The sequence below is a fragment of the Vulpes lagopus genome, chromosome 2 (genome assembly GCF_018345385.1).
Source record: "Vulpes lagopus strain Blue_001 chromosome 2, ASM1834538v1, whole genome shotgun sequence".
Classification (NCBI taxonomy): Eukaryota; Metazoa; Chordata; class Mammalia; order Carnivora; family Canidae; genus Vulpes; species Vulpes lagopus.
Window position 1 is genome coordinate 130574805 of NC_054825.1, and position 19874 is coordinate 130594678.

Genomic DNA, 19874 nt, shown 5'->3' on the forward strand with positions numbered 1-19874 from the left:
CTAGGAGATTGTCTGTTCAACCGCTGGTGGTTTAGACCCATTTACCTGGATTGCTAGTTAAAAATAATAAAGAACATTCCTGGGCATCACCTCCAGGTGTTCTGTTGCATAGCCTCTCATTCCTTGCCATCCCTGACTGCTGCAGCTCTGTGGCCAGCTGATCAGTAGAGGTTACACATCTTTTAACCTTAAATTCTGATTAGTAATTTATCAGCACAGCAGTCATTTTGGTGTTGTTATTCACTTGGCAAATACTCACTGAGTCTATGCCAGGCACTATCCTAGATCCCAGAGGACAAAACAGCTAGGATTCCTCCCTCATCTAAATCATACTTAGTGGAAAAGATAAGTAATTACATGTATGTGATTAATTATAATGAGAGCTATGCAGGGAAACAAGGTTCTGTGACAGAAGAGAACAGGGGGTGTATAGATCCAGCGGTCATGAAGCGATGACATTGACACTAGGCTCTAAACGATGAAAAGGAGTAGGGAAGTAAAAGGGTGAGTGTTTCAGGCAGAGGGAGCAGTGTTTGCAAACAAACAAATAAATCCCCTGTGGAGCTTGGCCTGTTCAAGGAGCTGAATGGATGATTATATAGCCATGATGGAGGGACCAAGAGAAAGAAGCAACATTAAGATTAGGACAGAGGGCCCAACATGCAGGATCTGTGGGCCTTGGGAAAGAGTTTTACTGTGACCTAAGGGCAGTAGAAAGCCATTAAGGGTTTTAAGGAAGGTCATGACTAGGTCTGATTGATGAGGTTATATGGTTGTAGTTCCTACAGGGAGCAAGGATTGGAGAGAGGCAAGGCTGAAGTGGAGACCAGCAAGCAGTTTGTTGAAGTAGTCTTATAGAATGAGAGGAGACATTAACAGTTTCGCATCTTGGAGATTTGTGGAGAGGCTGATGATTACCTCAGGAATTCATTAATCAGGAGCTAACTGTGTGACAGGTCTCTTGCCCTCATTTGGCACTCATCTCTGTCTCTGACTGATGTGTGCACATAGCATAATGATTAATTTATTTACTGGGGCGGCAGTGTGCCTTCTAATTTGGAAAGTACTTTGGATAATTTCAGATTACTTTATTATTACTGAATATACTGTATTATTCTCTCAGTGAAACAACAGTCCTTATGGATTAGTGATACATTTATTGATTTGTTTCCTAGATGTCTCAGCCAGATGTTCTCTTACTTGTTCAAGAATGTTTAAAGAATAGCGGTAAGGCCACATTCTTCCCACGTTTTTCTCTTAATTTTTTCTTTTGTCTATAATTTAGATATCTTAATTTGTCAAATGTTGAAAATAGAATGACATGTGTCTTTTAATTATTTCTGTGGGTAATATCCAAACAGAAACCATTCTGTGGTTTAAATTAATACCTTATAGTCAGTAAAGGCGTGTGACCCAACCCTGATTAATAAATCACCAATTGCTTGCTACTGGTTAGGGTCATCAGTTGTCCAAAGTAATGTCCAGCTTAGGACTCAAAAGACTTTTTATGTTCTCCATATACCTCATTAAACAGTCTCATCCCAGGTATTAGTCTTTCACATCCTTCTTGTTTGGGTTGATTCAAATATTTCAAATTCAAATATTTCTTTTTTTTTTTTTTTTAATTTATTTATTTATTTATTTATTTTTTTTTTTTTTTTAAATTTTTATTCATGATAGTCACAGAGAGAGAGAGAGAGGCAGACACACAGGCAGAGGGAGAAGCAGGCTCCATGCACTGGGAGCCCGACGTGGGTTTCGATCCAGAGTCTCCAGGATCGCGCCCCGGGCCAAAGGCAGGCGCCAAACCACTGCGCCACCCAGGGATCCCTCAAATATTTCTTCTTACTTTGGTCAATATGTATTTTAAGCCCAGATATTTTAGTGGCTTTTGTAGCAGTTTTGTTTTTGAATATATCCTATTCACATTTCTAATTACCTTATCTACATAGCACTTAAATATTCTGATTCAATAATGTAGTCATTTTTAATCAAACATGAGTTATCCAAAATAAGGGTTTTAAATTCATGTGGTTACTTGATTATTGTACATAATACTGTTTCCCTTCTCAAGTCGTCTCAGAGTTTTATTTTGTAATCCTCTTTCAAAAGGCCAGATTAAGTCACAACTTGTGCTTTATCTAGTTCTACTTTTAAACAGAAGTTTAATTAACCTACTTAATATTTTTTCTTCTCTTCTCAGAGTCTTTTATTGATGTTGATGCAGACTTCCATGCTAGGGTGCCAGTGGTGGTGTGCAAAGAAAAGCAAAGGTCTCCGATTCTTTAAGCTGTTTATATATTAAATAGAAACTTGCCAAGGGCACATGTACTTTATATTACATTCCAATGTCCACAATTTCTAGAATAACAAGCTCTTTATGTGGTTAATTTCACAGGTTCACTAGTAGCATTCTCTCTATGCTTTGGGCATTTGATGCAAGAGGAGAAAGTGTTTTATTTTAAAAAGAATCAAATTATTTGAAAGGAAAGAGCAGAGGAAGGAAGCATTTTGACCCATTTCATTCTAGCAAAAAACAACTTTATTGAATGGTTACTTGCTGTAGCCACCTTACTTTGCCATCCTTTTTAGCAGCTTTTTTAGCAGTGCTGAATAACAATTAGTATGACTTTCCCCATGTGTCTCTTCCTCCATCTGGAAGCATTATCATCACCACAGTAAATGGGTGGTTTGTAGGCTGTAATGATTCTTCGTTAGGCAGATTCCTCCAACTCTTGGGAAAACACTTTTTTACAAAGATAAATTCTTACTCCCGTTTGAAACTTTTTACAGTATTTTCCTAATTTTCGTTCCCCCTCCAGAAATAGTTTTAATGTATGAAAATACAGAATTTTAGTTCTGAAAAACAAAGTTTGCTCAGAGAATAGCTACTGTCTTTTTCTTAGTGCAGTGACCTAAATAACCCATAAAGACTTAGTGAGTGTTTAATTTTCATTTTGAAGATACTTACTGTCAGTGCATATTAGTTATTGTCAGTGTAAAAGGTATCTGATAACCTGTGTAATGCTTCTTTATCTTTTTCTTTTTCATCCTCACCCCTTACCATACCAGTGGTCTTCTTTGTAAAGTGAGTGCAGGAAATGAAAATGCTTGTTTGACAACAAACCATTTAACTGCCCTTGGCAAACTTGAATCAAAGCTGGTTCCTTTGGTGATTGCCTTTAGGTACTGGGCAAAGGTAAGTTTGAGTTCTTTAAGTGCATGAGCACATTCTACATATGCATATCGAAACAATGTGCTTCGATCTTTGCATGGTTCATCTTAAACATTTGGATGCGAATTTATAGGCAGGAAGAGAGTAGGCATCTGAGTATTAGAACAGAAATTTTAATGTCTACAGAAAAGAAAATTTAGCGCTCTATTTCACTGGGACAGTATTGCTAAAAAGATCAAAATCATTTATAGTACTTATTAAAAATCAGATTTATGGGTCAAATGTAGGACATGCCCCAAGAATTTGCATTCTAACTAGTTTCCCAAGGTGCTTGTTAGGTACAGGAAAGTTTGAGATAAAGTTTCCCATACCATTTCCAACCATGTATGCAGAGACTCCAAAAATGGAAGCCAGTCTCTGGTCATGCTTACATTTCTATGTGCTTTAAATATATTTTAGTATTTGTTAGAGTGTTTAGTATTTCCTTAAAACTTAAGGTCCTATCATGATTATAAACTTGAGATTCTGCCTGGGTGCTTTATAGAGAAAAGCTAAAGCTTTACTGATTAAGAAATGGCAGTAACAATATGTGGTTCCTATTGCTCAGGCCCAGGATGAACAAAGGACTGCGCCTCTCTTTACTGGGTGAATTGATAATTACAATATACGGTCCTTTAAAAGTTGCTTCCTGCTTCATCATGAAGTAGGCTATGCTTTTTAAATTGTTATTCCGGTTAGTGCCAATGAGTTTGCCTACATTTTCTCCCCAGTCACATTTCTGAGCAAAGCATGAATTTTCAAGGCAGTAGGTTCAGATGAGGGGACCATTAAACTGAGCAGAGCCAGTTAGTTTGCACTTGGGATTGAATCATTATTTCTATTTCACTAACAAGCGTTTTAACCAAGTGAGCAGATTTGCCGTGGATATCAAAAAAAAAAAAAGAAAGGAAGAAGGAAGGAAGGAAAGAAAGAAAGAAAGAAAGAAAGAAAGAAAGAAAGAAAGAAGAAAGAAAAAATACTAGTTTAGTTAGCAAGATGAAAACTTTGAAATTGAGGTTGCCACTCAGCATCACAAATATGTGGTTGCTCCAGAAGTTTAAGAAAGTCTTATTTTTGGTCACTGGTGTTTCATGTTTTACACCAAATTGTGTAAATGATAGGTTGTTACAAAATAATACTTACTTTTTTCTCTTATTTGTAGCTTTGCAGTATAGATCACCCTGAAGAAGGAGGTTTGCCACCTTATGTGTTTGCCCTGATGGCCATTTTCTTTCTTCAACAGAGGAAAGAACCCCTTCTGCCTGTTTACCTAGGATCATGGGTATAAAACCTTTTTTGCTTATATATCTGATACTGATTTTATTTCAGGGCCACAATTGTTTATGTGTAATTTCAAAATCTAGAAACCTAATCAGAATGGACATGAATTTATTTATCCTACTAATGTGAATATTCATGCCTCTCACTGCTGAAATATTAGTGTATTTGACTACAAAATGCTGGCATATACTTTTGGGATACTCTAGGGTTAGGATTATTTTTCTAAACTGAAAAAGCTCTTAATTTGCAAAATTCATATGATCCTGAGGGTTTAAAACAAGAAGATGTGAACCTAAATTAAATGTATCCTTTGGTACATGCTTCCTTTTGGTATAACTAATACTTAAATTTACAGATCACCTCCAGATAGACTACATTGGTTCTGTAACTTCCTGTTTCTGTCTTTTAGCTCTCTGCATTCCCTATTCCCTGCAAAACCAAAGAAAATAGAGAAGTATTGAGATTGTTAGTTACACTGTACAATGCAGAATATTGTCATCGCCTCTTGAATATTTTGGTGTTTAAGATGATTTAGAATTCAGTAATGTGACCACTATTTTTTTTCTGCATAAATTAAAGTTGGTTTAGTCAAATAGTAGGATTGAGGAAGTCTCCATCTCAAAGTCAAAATGATACTCTTCTCATCCTCTTGGAAACTTCACTTTTAAATCCTAGGTATTTATTTTGATAAAAATCTTATATGAATACTTATAAGTGTTGGTGAAAAGCTTATTTGGACATATTTGGTAACCTTACCTTTCTTATTACTGTATGTAGAATTCTCATTATTTAAGGAGGAGATGTTCTATAGCAGTAGCTCTTAACTAGAGGTACATAACAAAAATATATGACTATAGGAAAAATTTTTTTCTTTGTACTTAGTATATTGAGAATTGATCAAGGACCTTTATCTACTGGGTCCTAGGAACAAAAACTAAAGGAGAGTAAGCCCTTTGTGAACTCTGCCCTGGCAGAGGAATCATAGTCCACTGTACATCCTACTGGCCTGAAGGCCACTCTCTTTGTGCTTTTGGTACTGAAATGAAATAATGCAGGGTCCCAGCAGGTGTCTGCTAAACCTCTCCCCTCACTCTGCTCTCCTCGTGGAGAGAAGAGAGAACAGAGTCAGCCCTTAGCTGATAACCCTTTCCATCAGACCCAAAGGGGAGCTTGTGAAGATCTTTAAGGTTTTCCTTTCACTTTAATAAAGACAGGAGTTTAGGATAGAATCAAACCAGGTAGACTCCTGCGTCCAAGAGGGCCCTTAGACAAATTGTATGTGTTCCCATACTCACTGTTGTGTTAGTGAGATCTGCCCTTTCTGAAGTCCTGGTCACCTCTGAGTAGTCACCCGTCACTATGTGAGGATACAGGAAAAGATGTTTCTATTCTGGTGAAGTGATTCTCCTCAGGATTTGCCTAAGAACAGTGATATGAATACCCTATTCTATGGCTGGTGTATTCTAGGCAGTGACACTGGATATTCTCCAAAGTGACATTGAATTTGCTTTTGATTATACCATTTGTTCATTTAAGATTTAATGACAGAAACAGGTATGTGGTGGCCAAAAATGTATTCAATTCTGTAATCAGGAAGGCACATTCTACTGCCTTAACCAAAATGATCTAGTTTTCGCTGTTTTAAACTAATCAGGGATCAATGCTAAAATCTTACCAATGCTAGAGGATTCTGCTAGAGTCAGAAATGTAAAGCAAGTGCGGGAAAAGAAATTAAATTCAGTACCTTATTGGTGCCAGAAATTTTATATCGTTATTTCTATAGAAGACCCATTGAAGAGTTCAAAATTATGTTTATAAAAGTATCCAAACTGTTAATTCCTTCAAAAATCTTTAAAGCACTGGTGTATGTTTTCTCATGGTACTTTGGCAGGAGGGGAATACACAGATGAATAAAACAAAATTGCCAGGCAAGAAGTTTAGGATTTAGTGCCTCTGTATCCTACCTAGTCTGTCTCTCCAGAAATTCCTGAGCTATTCTCTCCTAACCTACGCAGACCTCTTCCATGTCAGAGGCTTGCCCTCACTGACCTTTTACTCCCATGGATTGTTACCAGACTTTGATTTGACTGAAAGTCAATCATATGAGTTGTGACTGATAAAGAGGTTTAACCCTGTCTTCTCAGCATCTGTTATCCCCTACAACAGTAGTTTACTAGTCTCCTAGTAGTTACTATTTGGAATCTGTATTATTTTGGATTATATAGATTTCTCTTTAGCAGTCATTTACCCATGAGGGATGCCAGGTAATACAGTAGAGAGAAGAGTAATTTAAGGTTTTCTAGCCCTACAATTCCTCCAGATTTTTTCACTTAAACATATCCTTGTGACCTTCAGCAAGTTATTTATTTTATCTGCGCCTCGGAGTCCTCATCTGGGGAAAATTATGAAATGAGATCATGAATGTAGAGCTCCTGAACCAAGGTAGGAGAACAAATGTAGTTCTTTTCCCCCTTAATAGAGAGTCAAGTTCTACTTTTGATATTGAGGCACGACCTCCTAACCAAGTGATCCATAAACAACATGAAACCTCTGGAGACTGAACAAGCACAAGCAGACTTTGGAGAGAAGTCCAACTTTGGAGCAAGTGGCCAACAGAGAGCAAGTTTCTGCTCTTCTGTGGTTTTTCCCCTGAAGGCACACGCCTCTGATAGCAAAGCCAGCTCTCTCTCTGGCCAGAGGAACTAGGACTACCAGATAAAAGGGTCAAACCCAGGGAGGAAAGATATTGAGAAGTGGAACCCTTAACTCTGTGTGTATACTTAGGACATCTCTAACTCCTGAACCAGTCCAATTGTCATGGAAAGGGCTAGGAGATCATCACTCTGTCTTCACACAAAGAAGAAAAAAACTGAACAAACTGAAAATCAACGACTCTTCTTAGATCCATCAAAGAATTAAGGTCACAGGGAAAGCCACTGCCCCCAAAATTGGAGAGATAAGTGAATACAGCAGATTATAACTTGTTAGAGCAGAAGCCCAGGAACAGAGCCAATACCAGGGTTAGGAGGGCTTAGACTGTGGTTCTGGAGACTCAGTCTGGACAAGCCTGAAAGTGAAAAATAGCAGGGGCCCCAGTCTTAGGGAACCTCCCAACAACTTCAAAGGTGCTAGCCCCAGGAAACCCACCCTCCACACCCCTGTGCTTTCAAGCAGGGTGAGAGAAAAAGACACCATTTTGAAGTATGCCCAGGGCATGCTGTTCTCCTAAACAAAAGCGTGCCTTCAAGGGAAACTTTTTTTTTTTTTTTTACCAGGGTCTAACTGGCCTGAGGAAAAGAAAAATACCCACTCCACCCCCTTTCCTGAGCCTTCCTATCTTACCTCAAGTGGGGAGGATGGAAAAGCACTTTGCAAGCTCACAGCTTCATGCTGCAGGCTCACTAAAAGGCTGAGACCTGGTCATAACACTGTAGAGTATTTCCCCTCCCCCCAGAATTTACCACATCTTTAGGGCTCGTGCATAAAATGGGATTACAATGGAAAGACCTGATTTCAGAAGAAATCTCTTGGGAAACCCAAGGACAACAAGTAAAACAAAAACAAGGACATCACAGGAAGTGTTAGCCTCTTAACATCTACCACTACAACAATCCATAAACGCGGCCTAACTCCTAGCACAATAAAACCTCACATTAGATGCTTGTCAGTTCCTTTTACTGAGTACAATACCCAGCTTTCAACAAGAAACTTACAAGTTATACTAAGAGGCAAAAAGAATGTAGCTTGGAGAGATCCAGCAAGCATTGGAATGATCAGACCAGGAAATTAAACAACTAAGATTAATATTGCTAAGGGCTTGAACAGAAAAAAATGGACAACATGCAAGAACAGATGGGTAATACAAGTTGAGAGATGGAAGCTCCAAGAAAGAATCAAAAGGAAATAAAGAAAGAAATAAAATCTATAATATATATGAAGCATGCCTTTGACAGATTCATCAGTAAGACTAGACGCAGATGGGGAAAGGATTGTGCTTTCTTCAATAGAAACTTCCCAAACTGAAAAATATAAAGGGGGGAAAAATGAAAAAAAAAACCTAAGAACTGCAGGACAATTACTAAGGTTTATAATTTATGAATTATGGGAGTATCAGAAGAAGAAAGAGAAAGAAACAGAAGAAATAATCTGGAATAATGACAGAATTTTCCAAAATTAATGACACATCCGTAAGACATGTGAAGCAGACTAACAACAGGCTTAAGGCTAAGGCTTAAGAAAAAAATGAACTGAGGTCAGAATTGCTATCTATGGGAGATGAGATAGTGTGCAGCTTGTGTAGCCAAGTTAATTACCTACAAAAGTATCAACATGTTTTGGAATAACATAAAGAATCTAGAATTTTCGCAGTATGGTATCACAGTATGCAGAATGCAGTCTAAAATTACTCAATGTAGGAGGATAGGAGGATTGGACCCACTCCCAAGGGAAAAGGGAAAAGAAATCCGGTTGCCAAACCCAAGATGACCTAGATGTGGGAACTCTGAAAGACTTTAAAGCAGTTATTATAAGTATACCCCATGAGATAAAAGAAATATACTTGCAATGAATGAAGAGATAGGAAGTATCAGCTAGAGAAACAGAAAATGTAGAGAAACAAGTAGAAATTTTAGAAGTGAAAAATATGTTATTTTTAAATAAAAAATTTACTGGGGACATAACAATGGAGGTGACATTGGAGCCAGTGAAGGTGAAAACATGTGTAGAAATCTGAAGAAGAAAAAGAAAAATGTTTGAAAAAAATAACAACCTCAGGGACTTAGGTACAATTTCAAAAAAAAAAAAAGAAGAAGAAAATGTAACCTATAGGTAATTTGAGTCCCCGAAGGAGAGGAATAAGAATGGGACAGGAAAAAAAATAAAAGGCCAGAAACTTCCCATATTTGATAAAAGACAAATTTATAGAGTAAGGTGAAGAAACCTCAAACAAGATAAATTCAAAGAGAGGCATGGGGAGCACATGATAGTCAAAACCAAATATAAAAAGAGCAAAACTTAAAAGCAGCCAGAAAAACACCTTCCATAAATGAACAATGATTTGAATGATGGCAAACTACTCAGCAGAAACCAGTAATTAATCATTTCACACAATGTATATGTATATCAAATCATCAGATTATATACCTTAAATATATATATATACATATATATATTTAAGGTATATAATATATATATAATATAGCAGTTTTTGTCAGTTATGTCAGCTGAGCCACCCAGGTGTCCCAAACCCAAAGAAAGTTCTTAAAGGAAATGATAAAGATAAGGGCAAAATCAATAAAGAGAAGATAGACTAACAACAGAGAAAATTAACAAGGCCAACTGTTTGATCAGTAATATTGATAAATCCCTGATAGATTCATGAGAAGAGAAGAGAGAACACAATATTAGGAATGAAGGAGGGTTATCCAGATCTTACAGACTAAAAGAATAAGAGAATATTATAAACAACTTTATGTCAATAAATTAGAAAACCTTGATCAAAGAGACCTATACATATAAGAATAAATACAAAAAGAACATTCAAGAAAAAAAATAATAACCTGAGTAGCCCTTTATTCCCTGAAGAAGTTGAGTTTGTAATTAAAGACCTTCCAGTGAAGGAAATACCAGGCCCAGATGGCTTTACTGGTGAATTCTATCAACATTTAAGGAAGAAATAATGCCAACTACATAAGCTCTTTCAGAAAATAGAAGGGAAATAAAAGGCCAGCATTATCCTGATATCAAAACTAGATACAGGTAAAAGAAAGCTATTATATATCAATATCCCTCATGATCGTGGACACTGAAGCCCTTAGCAAAATATTAACTAATCAACTTGGAAGTATACAAAAATAATAAAGGAAAAAAGCCATGTGATCATCAGTAGATGGAGGAAAAAAACTCACTTGATAAAATTCAACATTCATTTAATGATTTAAAAGAAAACAAAACAAAACAAAAAATCTGTATAAACTAGGAATAGAAAGGAATTTCTCAACCTGAAAATGCGTGTCTGTGAAAAACGCCTATAGTTAACATCCTCCTTAATGTTGGAATCCGGACATTTTACCCATACCATTGTGGACAAAAAAGGATGCCCCCCCCGCCCCCCACACACACACTATTGCTTTCCAACGTTTATAGGAAGTCCTGGTCATTACAATAAGGAAAGAAAAGAAAATGTCATAAAAACCTGAAAGGAAGAAGTAGAAGTTTCTCTATTGTGGGTGACATGATGGTTCATAGAAAATCCTCAGAAAACTATAAAACCACTCCTGGAGCTAACTAGTAAATTCAGTATGAGTGTAGAATATAAAGATAATATACCCCCCAAATTATATTTTTATATATTAGCAACATTTAAAAATGGTTTTGAAAATTTCCATTAACAGTGCTGCTTGAAAACGTGTACTAATTAAGAACAAATTTAACAAAAGACGTGCAAGACCTCTAACCTGAAAACTAGAACACTGCTGGGAAAATTAAATAATATAAGTAAATGTAGAGACATGCCAAGTCTGTGGGATGAAAGCATTGATATTGTTTTCAACAAAAGTGCCTAAGCATTTCATTGGGGGAAAGTCTCTTCAGCAGTTGATTCTGGGAAAACTAGATACAAAGGAAAAAATAAACCTCAATCCTTTACCTCACAACATACCGCAAAATTAACTCAAAACAGATCAAAGACTTAAATGTAGAAGTTAAAATTATCAAATTTCCGGAAGAAAACAGGAGAAAAATCTTTAAAGCCTGCAGGTAGGGCAGCCCCGGTGGCACAGCGGTTTAGCGCCGCCTGCAGCCCAGGGCGTGATCCTGGAGACCCTGGATCGAGTCCCATGTCCGGCTCTCTGTATGATGCCTGCTTCCTGCTTCTTCCTCTGCCTGCGTCTCTGCCTCTCTCTCTCTCTCTCTGTCCCTGTGAATAAATAAATAAAATCTTTAAAAAAAAAAAGCCTGCAGGTAGCCGAAGATTTCTCAGAGCAGTAAAAGCACAAGCCAGCCAGGGAGTGTGGCTCCATGATTATTAGGAAAGGAGCCTTCAAAACAGAGGGAGTAGCACTCTGGCCAGTAGGATGTATTGAGAAAATGGAACAGAGAAGTGGCAAAGGGCCAGATTACCTAGCTTCTTTCTAAGGCCCGGAAAGGACTTACTCAGAATTTTCTCCTGAGTAAGGAGACCATTGTGAGCAGGGGAATGAATTGAATGCTTATGTTTTAGAAGGATTATTCTGTGTACTAAACCAAAGAAGTATCCCATTTGATGTGGAGAAATAGGATATCGTATCCACACCCCACACCATGATTGATTATGTACGTTAACCAGTTTAAAGGCGGTGATCAAATTATTTTAAGATTTGTGTGGAATCAGAAAAGACCCCGAATAGCCAGGGGAATTTTAAAAAAGAAAACCATAGCTGGGGGCATCACAATGCCAGATTTCAGGTTGTACTACAAAGCTGTGGTCATCAAGACAGTGTGGTACTGGCACAAAAACAGACACATAGATCAGTGGAACAGAATAGAGAATCCAGAAGTGGACCCTGAACTTTATGGTCAACTAATATTCGATAAAGGAGGAAAGACTATCCATTGGAAGAAAGACAGTCTCTTCAATAAATGGTGCTGGGAAAATTGGACATCCACAAGCAGAAGAATGAAACTAGACCACTCTCTTTCACCATACACAAAGATAAACTCAAAATGGATGAAAGATCTAAATGTGAGACAAGATTCCATCAGAATCCTAGAGGGGAACACAGGCAACACGCTTTTTGAACTTGGCCACAGTAACTTCTTGCAAGATACATCCATGAAGGCAAAAGAAACAAAAGCAAAAATGAACTATTGGGACTTCCTCAAGATAAGAAGCTTTTGCACAGCAAAGGATACAGTCAACAAAACTCAAAGACAACCTACAGAATGGGAGAAGATATTTGCAAATGATGTATCAGATAAAGTTTCCAAGATCTATAAAGAACTTATTAAACTCAACAGCAAAGAAACAAACTTGCCCATGAAATGGGCAAAAGACATGAACAGAAATCTCACAGAGGAAGACATAGACATGGCCAACATGCACATGAGAAAATGCTCTGCATCACTTGCCATCAGGGAAATAGAAATCAAAACCACAATGAGATACCACCTCACACCAGTGAGAATGGGGAAAATTAACAAGGCAGGAAGCCACAAATGTTGGAGAGGATGCGGAGAAAAGGGAAGCCTCTTACACTGTTGGTGGGAATGTGAACTGGTGCAGCCACTCTGGAAAACTGTGTGGAGGTTCCTCAAAGAGTTAAAAGTAGACCTGCCCTACGACCCAGCAATTGCACTGCTGGGGATTTACCCCAAAGATTCAGATGCGATGAAATGCCGGGACACCTGCACCCCGATGTTTCTAGCAGCAATGTCCACAATAGCCAAACTGTGGAAGGAGCCTCGGTGTCCATCGAAAGATGAATGGATAAAGAAGAGGTGGTTAAGTATACAATGGAATGTTCCTCAGCCATTAGAAACGACAAATACCCACCATTTGCTTCAACGTGGATGGAACTGGAGGGTATTATGCTGAGTGAAGTAAGTATCGGAGAAGGACAAACATTGTATGTTCTCATTCATTTGGGGAATATAAATAATAGTGAAAGGGAATATAAGGGAAGGGAGAAGAAATGTGTGGGAAATATCAGAAAGGGAGACAGAACATAAAGACTCCTAACTCTGAGAAACGAACTAGGAGTGGTGGAAGGGGAGGAGGGTGGGGGGTGGGGGTGAATGGGTGACGGGCACTGAGTGGGGCACTTTACAGGATGAGCACTGGGTGTTATTCTGTATGTTGGTAAATTGAACACCAATAAAAAATAAATTTATTATATTAAAAAAAAAAGGCGGTGATCAATCCCACTGTACAATAAAGAAACCTGTTCAACTTTGTTTCACATTTCTTAGACCTTTTGAGCCCAGACTGTGTTCTAAGTAATTGGCATTTCAACAGTATCAATAGAAAGTTTCTTATATTGAGCATTCACCGTATGCCATATGCCTTGTCAGTGGTTTATGTCCATTGTTTCATGTCACAACTGTCTCCTGAAGGAAGTTCTAGTGTAACCTGTTCTTAGAGAAACCTGAGACCAGGAGAAAGTCTCACTGGAGTTTTACTCCAGAACTGGTGGCTTTGGGCTTAGGCTGTGTTACCTTCTCTTAGACTGTTTACTGAAGAATTATTTCACAGAATTACCATTTCTTATGCAAACTAAAACCTTGTTTTTTACTTTAAAAAGTATTTTTAAATGAACAGATATATCAGTCCATAAACAATATACCTTTTTTTGTTTCCAATGATCTATGTTTTCATTTTTTCCAGGATTAATATGCTCTGGTTGATATAAAATCCTTTCTACCTCGTAATGATAGTATTTGTCTTAATTTTTCCTAGATTGAAGGATTCTCATTAAACAAACTAGGGAACTTCAATCTTAAAGACGTTCAGAAAGACACTGTGGTCTGGGAATATACTGATAATGCCACCGGGGATGCAGACACAGCAAAAGAAGAGGCACCAAAAGAAGTGCCTGTTAAAAGGGGACAGGTCTGTTCTTGCTCATTTCTAATTTTGGTATTTATATCTGATTTCATTGTTAGTTGTGGTATCTGGTGAGTTAATCAGTCCTCTCATCCATCAACTATCTACTCTTTTGTGATGTTTCATTTCCTAGTCTGTTCAGTCCTTCAAATAGACAAGCAATGAGAAAAGGTAAAATTCAGGTTATTGAATCCAAGTTATTTATGTAGTTTCTTCTGTATATAGGGTCCTGTGAAAGATGCTGAGAATTCAAAGATAAATCCCTGTGTATCCTCATTATGTCTTAGTTAGTATTATGAGTTTTAAATACAAGAAAATTAAACTCACCTCAAAGTACTAAAATAACAGTGGATAAGTATTCCATATAATTTATTTCAGAGTCCTCATCCATACCATTAGGGGTAGGCAGGGAAATTTATGCACAAGGAAAGAATTGCCACTGAAATATCAAAAATCTGAGCTGTGTAATTATACTAGAAATAGAATAGGAACCGGTCCCAGTTTGGTGGATGGTCCCTGACCCCATGACCTTCCCCATAATTCTCTGGGATGAAGTGGCAGCAATATCCACAAAATACTTCTGAGACCAGGATCTAGTCCTAGCTGTATTCAGACAAGTCCTGTCACTCCTCTGGTCTGTGCCTACAATGAGGGGATGGTGGTGAATCATAGATTCTCCAGTTGTGTTTTCTAGAATCCTTGAACGCTGGAGAGAGAAGGGAAGCAGTGCCAGTGCCTGCTGCCACCAGAACACCACCACTTCTTTTTGTTTCCTATTTGGGGTTCTAGTAGTGGAGAAGACTACTTGGAGCCAGAATATATGAATTCATATCCGAGTTCTCCCACCTCCTGGCTGTGTGTCCTTGGGCAAGTGACTTGATCTTCCTGGGCCCCAGTTTCCTCGCTTAAAAATGGAGATGATATTGGTACTTTCTCAGGGTCATTGACTTATAGAATGCTTATCTCAGTGCCAACCGTCTTGTAAACACATTAAACATTAGCTGCCCTTCTTTTTTTTTTTTTTTTTTTTAAAGAAAATGTTCTCTACTTTAAAAGAAAAACAGCTTAAGTGTACTATAAGTGTAGATATGTTGATCTCTTAAGTCCCATGTTATTGTATTATCAAGTTACTTCAGTGAGATGTTTAAAAAGCCCTTAGTGATGCTGAGTAAGTCTTACGGATAAGAGGTGAAATTTAATGAGGCTTTCAATTTCTAGGGGTTTTCTTATGTCCTCAACTACAGTGTTTGGGACTTAGACCACTTCCATTTTTCAGGCAGTTCTGCTTTGTAAAGCTACCTGATGACTTTATTGTATTTGACAGGATGTTTGTGGTCAGGATTTAGTGGTTAATAAAATACCGTATCACCTGTTTTGAAGCTCAATATAATAAAGTGTGATCGGAAACAGATTTGTATACTTGAGAAGGAAAAGCTGTTGCTGTAAGCCCAAGTAAATATTTGATGTTTACATTTTTGTGCTATTTGGAGAGATTAGTCATGCCACTACTTTAGAAATGAAGACCTAGACAGGGTCGAGATTGATTGCATGGCGTGGTGACAAGAACACTGTACTGGGATTGAGAGACATTGTTCTCATTCTGCCACTGACAAGCAGTGGCACCTTTGACAAGTCATATCAACTTTCTGGGCTTCAGTTTTCTCCTGTAACATATGGGAGTTGAAGGATTACCTCTCAAGAGCATCTTACAGTTGTGACATGTTTCAATGATAAATGGATTTCTTGTACTTAAAAGATTGTATCTAAGTGAAAGAATACACAGAGCAACCAGACCTGCTGGGTGCTTTCCCTTGTTTCTCATTTAATCCTCATAACTATCCTGTGTTATAGGTGGTATCATCCCTACTCTGCAGATAATGATAGCGACCATTTTTTGAACATGTGTGCCAGGCACTGTGCTAAGCTCTTTACAGACATTCTCTCACTCAGTCCTCCCAACAACCCTCTGAGGTGGGTACTGTAATCCCCATTGTTCAGATGAGGAAACTGAGGCTTAGACAATGTAGAGCTTGGCCAGGATTATACGCGTCTAATGGCAGAGATGGATTTCAAACCTAATGTCCCATTGCAAAACCAGTTCTCTCAGCCACTGTGCCATCATGCCAACTGAGAGTGAAGAGGCTAAGTCAGAGAGCAGTTAAAAGCTATGAAGTGGCAGTCAGTATTTGGACTCTTTTGTTTCTATTCTAGGTCCTATGCACCTTCCAGTATATTCCATCACAGCATGTTCCAGTTTGTCGAGAGTCTGTGAACATAAACCTGGCATTAATTTCCAATATCAAGAGTTATTTGACTTTGGGGCGCCTGGCTGGCTCAATTTTAACAGCATGAGACTCTTGATCTCAGGTTCATGCATTCAAGCCCCACGTTGGGCATAGAGATTCCTTAAATAAACCTTAAAAAAACAAAGAGAGAGAGTTGACTTTAAAATCAGTTGCCCATGGCAGATTCAGTGAGCTCATGTAGCTTCTCAGAGCAAATGAAAGGAGTGTTTTGCCCTTTGCTCTCCACCTCTGGCTGCTGCACATTTTCGTGTGTATAAAGTATAAAGGTACCCTCTCCAGTGGCAGTGCCAGGGAGAGCTCTGTGCTGAGAGTAGCAAATCCATGCACGGTTCTCTCCACCTGTCCTTAGGGCCTCAAAATGAAGAGTGCCACCTAGTTACCTCAAATTGCCTATCTGCTCCTATGATGATGGTTAGATTTTAACATGCTCTCATCCCAGGAGTGCAGGGTAGAAATGTCATTTTTCCCACAAACAATGTACAACCTAGATGTGATTTACCTAGATGGATTGTCAAATTCCTGTCTTTTGCTAAGGTTTTTCAGGGTTTTTTTGTAACTGGCTTGAATAATCTCTAGTTTTTCAGATCGTGCTGACATCTGAACTAACCTGTATGTTTTCTCTTTTCTCTTAATAGGTGTCATTAATATTTGATCTCAGGCATGTGCCATCAGTACCAGTTGGGCAGCTCTGGGTGGAAATGCTTCGATTCTATGCTTTAGAATTTAATTTAGCTGATTTAGTGATAAGCATTCGTGTCAAAGAATCTGTATCTCGCGAATTGAAGGATTGGCCCAAAAAGCGCATTGCCATTGAAGGTATCTCAAAATGTTTATCTTTAATTCCCTTTCTTTTTAAGGTACCAGTCTAACTGCATGCTTTTTTACATCTCCTTTCAGCCTCCACGTGTAATGTAGGCCTGACCCCAAAAGTTGAAATAGTTAGAATCTTGCATGTGTTACTGTGGTCATCCCAAGGGACCAAATTTGTTTATCCTGGGCTTTTTAAGCACTACAGTAAAACGTCTTAGTTAAACAGTTAAACAATGGCTGTCAGAGTCCTTGCTTTCTCTGTAAATTGCTTAACAACTTAAAACGCTTATGTAGTCGTGCCTGCTTGCCCCCCGCCCCATGATGTGTGAATCCCCCTTTCCTCTTTACTGTTCTGGTTGCTGGATTTTTAGATTCCGTCCTTTCCTCGCTTATTGCTGTTTAGTTTTACGAAGATGAGAAAATACTTTTTCTCATGAAAAATAATTCTTTGTTGGATTCCTCTTCATAGAGAGAGGGGCTGGTTATTTTTGGAATATCTATGGTAGCATTTGAAACTGATTCATAAAAACACTTTTTCTAGCGAAGGCTCATTTAACTAAAACCATCGTATGAAAGACTTGCTGATGTGCCCTGTAGACTACTTTAAGTGGACTAGCTCTTCTCAGCTTTGCAAAGTCAGGAGGTTGAAACCCCTCTAAAAATCTTAATTCTCCTCCTTCAAATAACCTCCTAAATGGAATTCTTGTATTTTTTGCTTGATTTTTTTCAAGCTTTATATTGCATAAGAGGGTTTTTTTGTTTTTTGTTTTTTGTTTTTTTGCATTTTGCATAAATTCTGTGTGCAGTCATGGGGATCTCACATTTTTAAACCCTCCCCTGCAGTTTCTGTGGCTCAGCTCTTCTGGCCAATTGCCTAACCTGCTGGAGTTCTAGGGGAGGAGAAAAGATTGAGAGAAGTGGTGTCTCCTCCTCGTGCCTCCCTCTCGCCCCTGAATTCAGTCCAGCCAGTTCAGTGATGGGGCTTCCCAGGGCAGAAGAGTGGAGGTAAGCTCTACACACCACAGGGCCTGGCTGAGTGGGGAGGCAGAGCACTCAGCAGAGCCTGGTGGGAAGATCTCACTTCCCCATGGCACAAGAGCCACACTGATGACACCTTTTTTACCTCCACAGTCACAGAACAAAATAGGGAAGGGGTATTGGTTCTGAACTGAATGGGTTCTCTTCATAGAGCAGACGTTTAAGAAAGCATTTCTTTTTGTTCTTAAACTACATCTTTACTTCCCCATCCCCAGTTTTTAAAAAAGCATAAAAGATTCATGCTAAATTTTAGTATTGCTTGTTTGTTGTCTGTTTTTATCTATAGCAGGCTAATTTTTTAAAACGTGAAATAGAAATGTATGAAGTGGTGGATTTTTTGTTGTTACAGATCCCTACTCTGTTAAGCGAAATGTGGCAAGGACTCTAAATAATCAACCCGTGTTTGAATATATACTTCATTGTTTAAGGACAACGTATAAGTATTTTGCTCTTCCACACAAAATTACAAAATCCAGCCTTCCAAAGTCTCTGAGTACTGTCACTTGTCTTTCCAAACATTCTAAAGAAGTAGCCAAGCATGACTCGGGTACACAGGCCAAAGATGATAAACTCAAAAGCACAGTTTTGGCTCAAGGGCCAGGTGCTGCCAGTTCAGCTGCAGACAATTGCATGGTGCAGCCATGTAGTCTTCAAGAGACTGCAGAAAGCTTTGGAAGCCCCCCAACAGAGGAAATAGGAAATGCACATGTCAGTGTCCACCTGGAAAACTCAGACTGTGTCAAGGCAGGGGCCAGTTGTGATGAGTATGAGGATGTTAAAGTATACCATCAAGAAACTGGAAGTAAAATTGGGAGAGAGGGTAAGCATCCTTTGACTGCCAGTGATCTGGGTTTAAGGAGTAGCAAACATGGAGAGCTTGCCATCTGTGGCAGCACACAAAAAAATGAGACAGATAGCACTTTGGGTTTAGAAGGCTTCCAAAATCCTACAGCCAAAGAGTGTGATGGATTCACTACTTCAGAGGACAAGGCTGATGTTGATGAAGAAGGCATAGAAGGAGGTACTGATGACCTCGAAGATGCTCTAAGCCACTTCACCCCTTCCAGAGAGGGCCGTACATCAGGAATCCTTCATTCCGATGAAGAGGAGGAGGAAGAGGAAGAGGATGATGATGAGGAGCCCAGGCTGTCCATTACCCAAAGGGAAGATGAGGACGATTTGGCTAATGAAGATGAGTTAGAAAATACATATACAGGATCAGGGGATGAGGATGCCCTGTCTGAGGAAGAGGATGACCTAGGAGAGTCTGCTAAGTATAAAGACTTAAAAGAAGGTGGGAAACCTGCAGATGGGGCTCTACTAATGGAATTTAGCAAAATCAATCTTAAAGAAGAAAGTGCATTTGAGGGTAGTTCAACTTCGGATCAGTCTGATTTCTTCTATGAATTCAGCAAACTCACCTTCACGAAAGGCAAGGTAATCAGTGCCCCTCTCAGAACTAAGAGAAGAGACATTAAACAGTTTTAATGCCTGTAATTTTTGTGTACTATAATAGAGTTCTCCCCGTCTGGGTGGTGGTAGGGGTTGATCTTCCACTCCAATACAATTGCTCCATCTCCTTCCCTCCTTAGACCTATGCGAATTTGCCTTGGAGAAAGGGAATGCTCTTGGTAGTGGAAATTAC

General features: G+C 38.6%; 1 protein-coding gene across 6 annotated transcripts in view; it reads left to right on the forward strand.

Annotated features, from left to right (window-relative positions):
• TUT7 (terminal uridylyl transferase 7) overlaps window positions 1-19874 on the forward strand; it is a 64944-nt gene that overhangs the window by 9990 nt on the left and 35080 nt on the right. For all 6 annotated transcript variants that reach the window (XM_041742481.1, XM_041742484.1, XM_041742480.1 and 3 more), the window contains exons 7-13: window positions 1176-1227; window positions 2204-2273; window positions 3073-3199; window positions 4377-4496; window positions 13929-14081; window positions 17017-17197; window positions 18579-19666. In XM_041742481.1, the coding sequence (XP_041598415.1) occupies window positions 1176-1227; window positions 2204-2273; window positions 3073-3199; window positions 4377-4496; window positions 13929-14081; window positions 17017-17197; window positions 18579-19666 (1791 nt within the window). The remainder of the gene's footprint in view (window positions 1-1175; window positions 1228-2203; window positions 2274-3072; window positions 3200-4376; window positions 4497-13928; window positions 14082-17016; window positions 17198-18578; window positions 19667-19874) is intronic.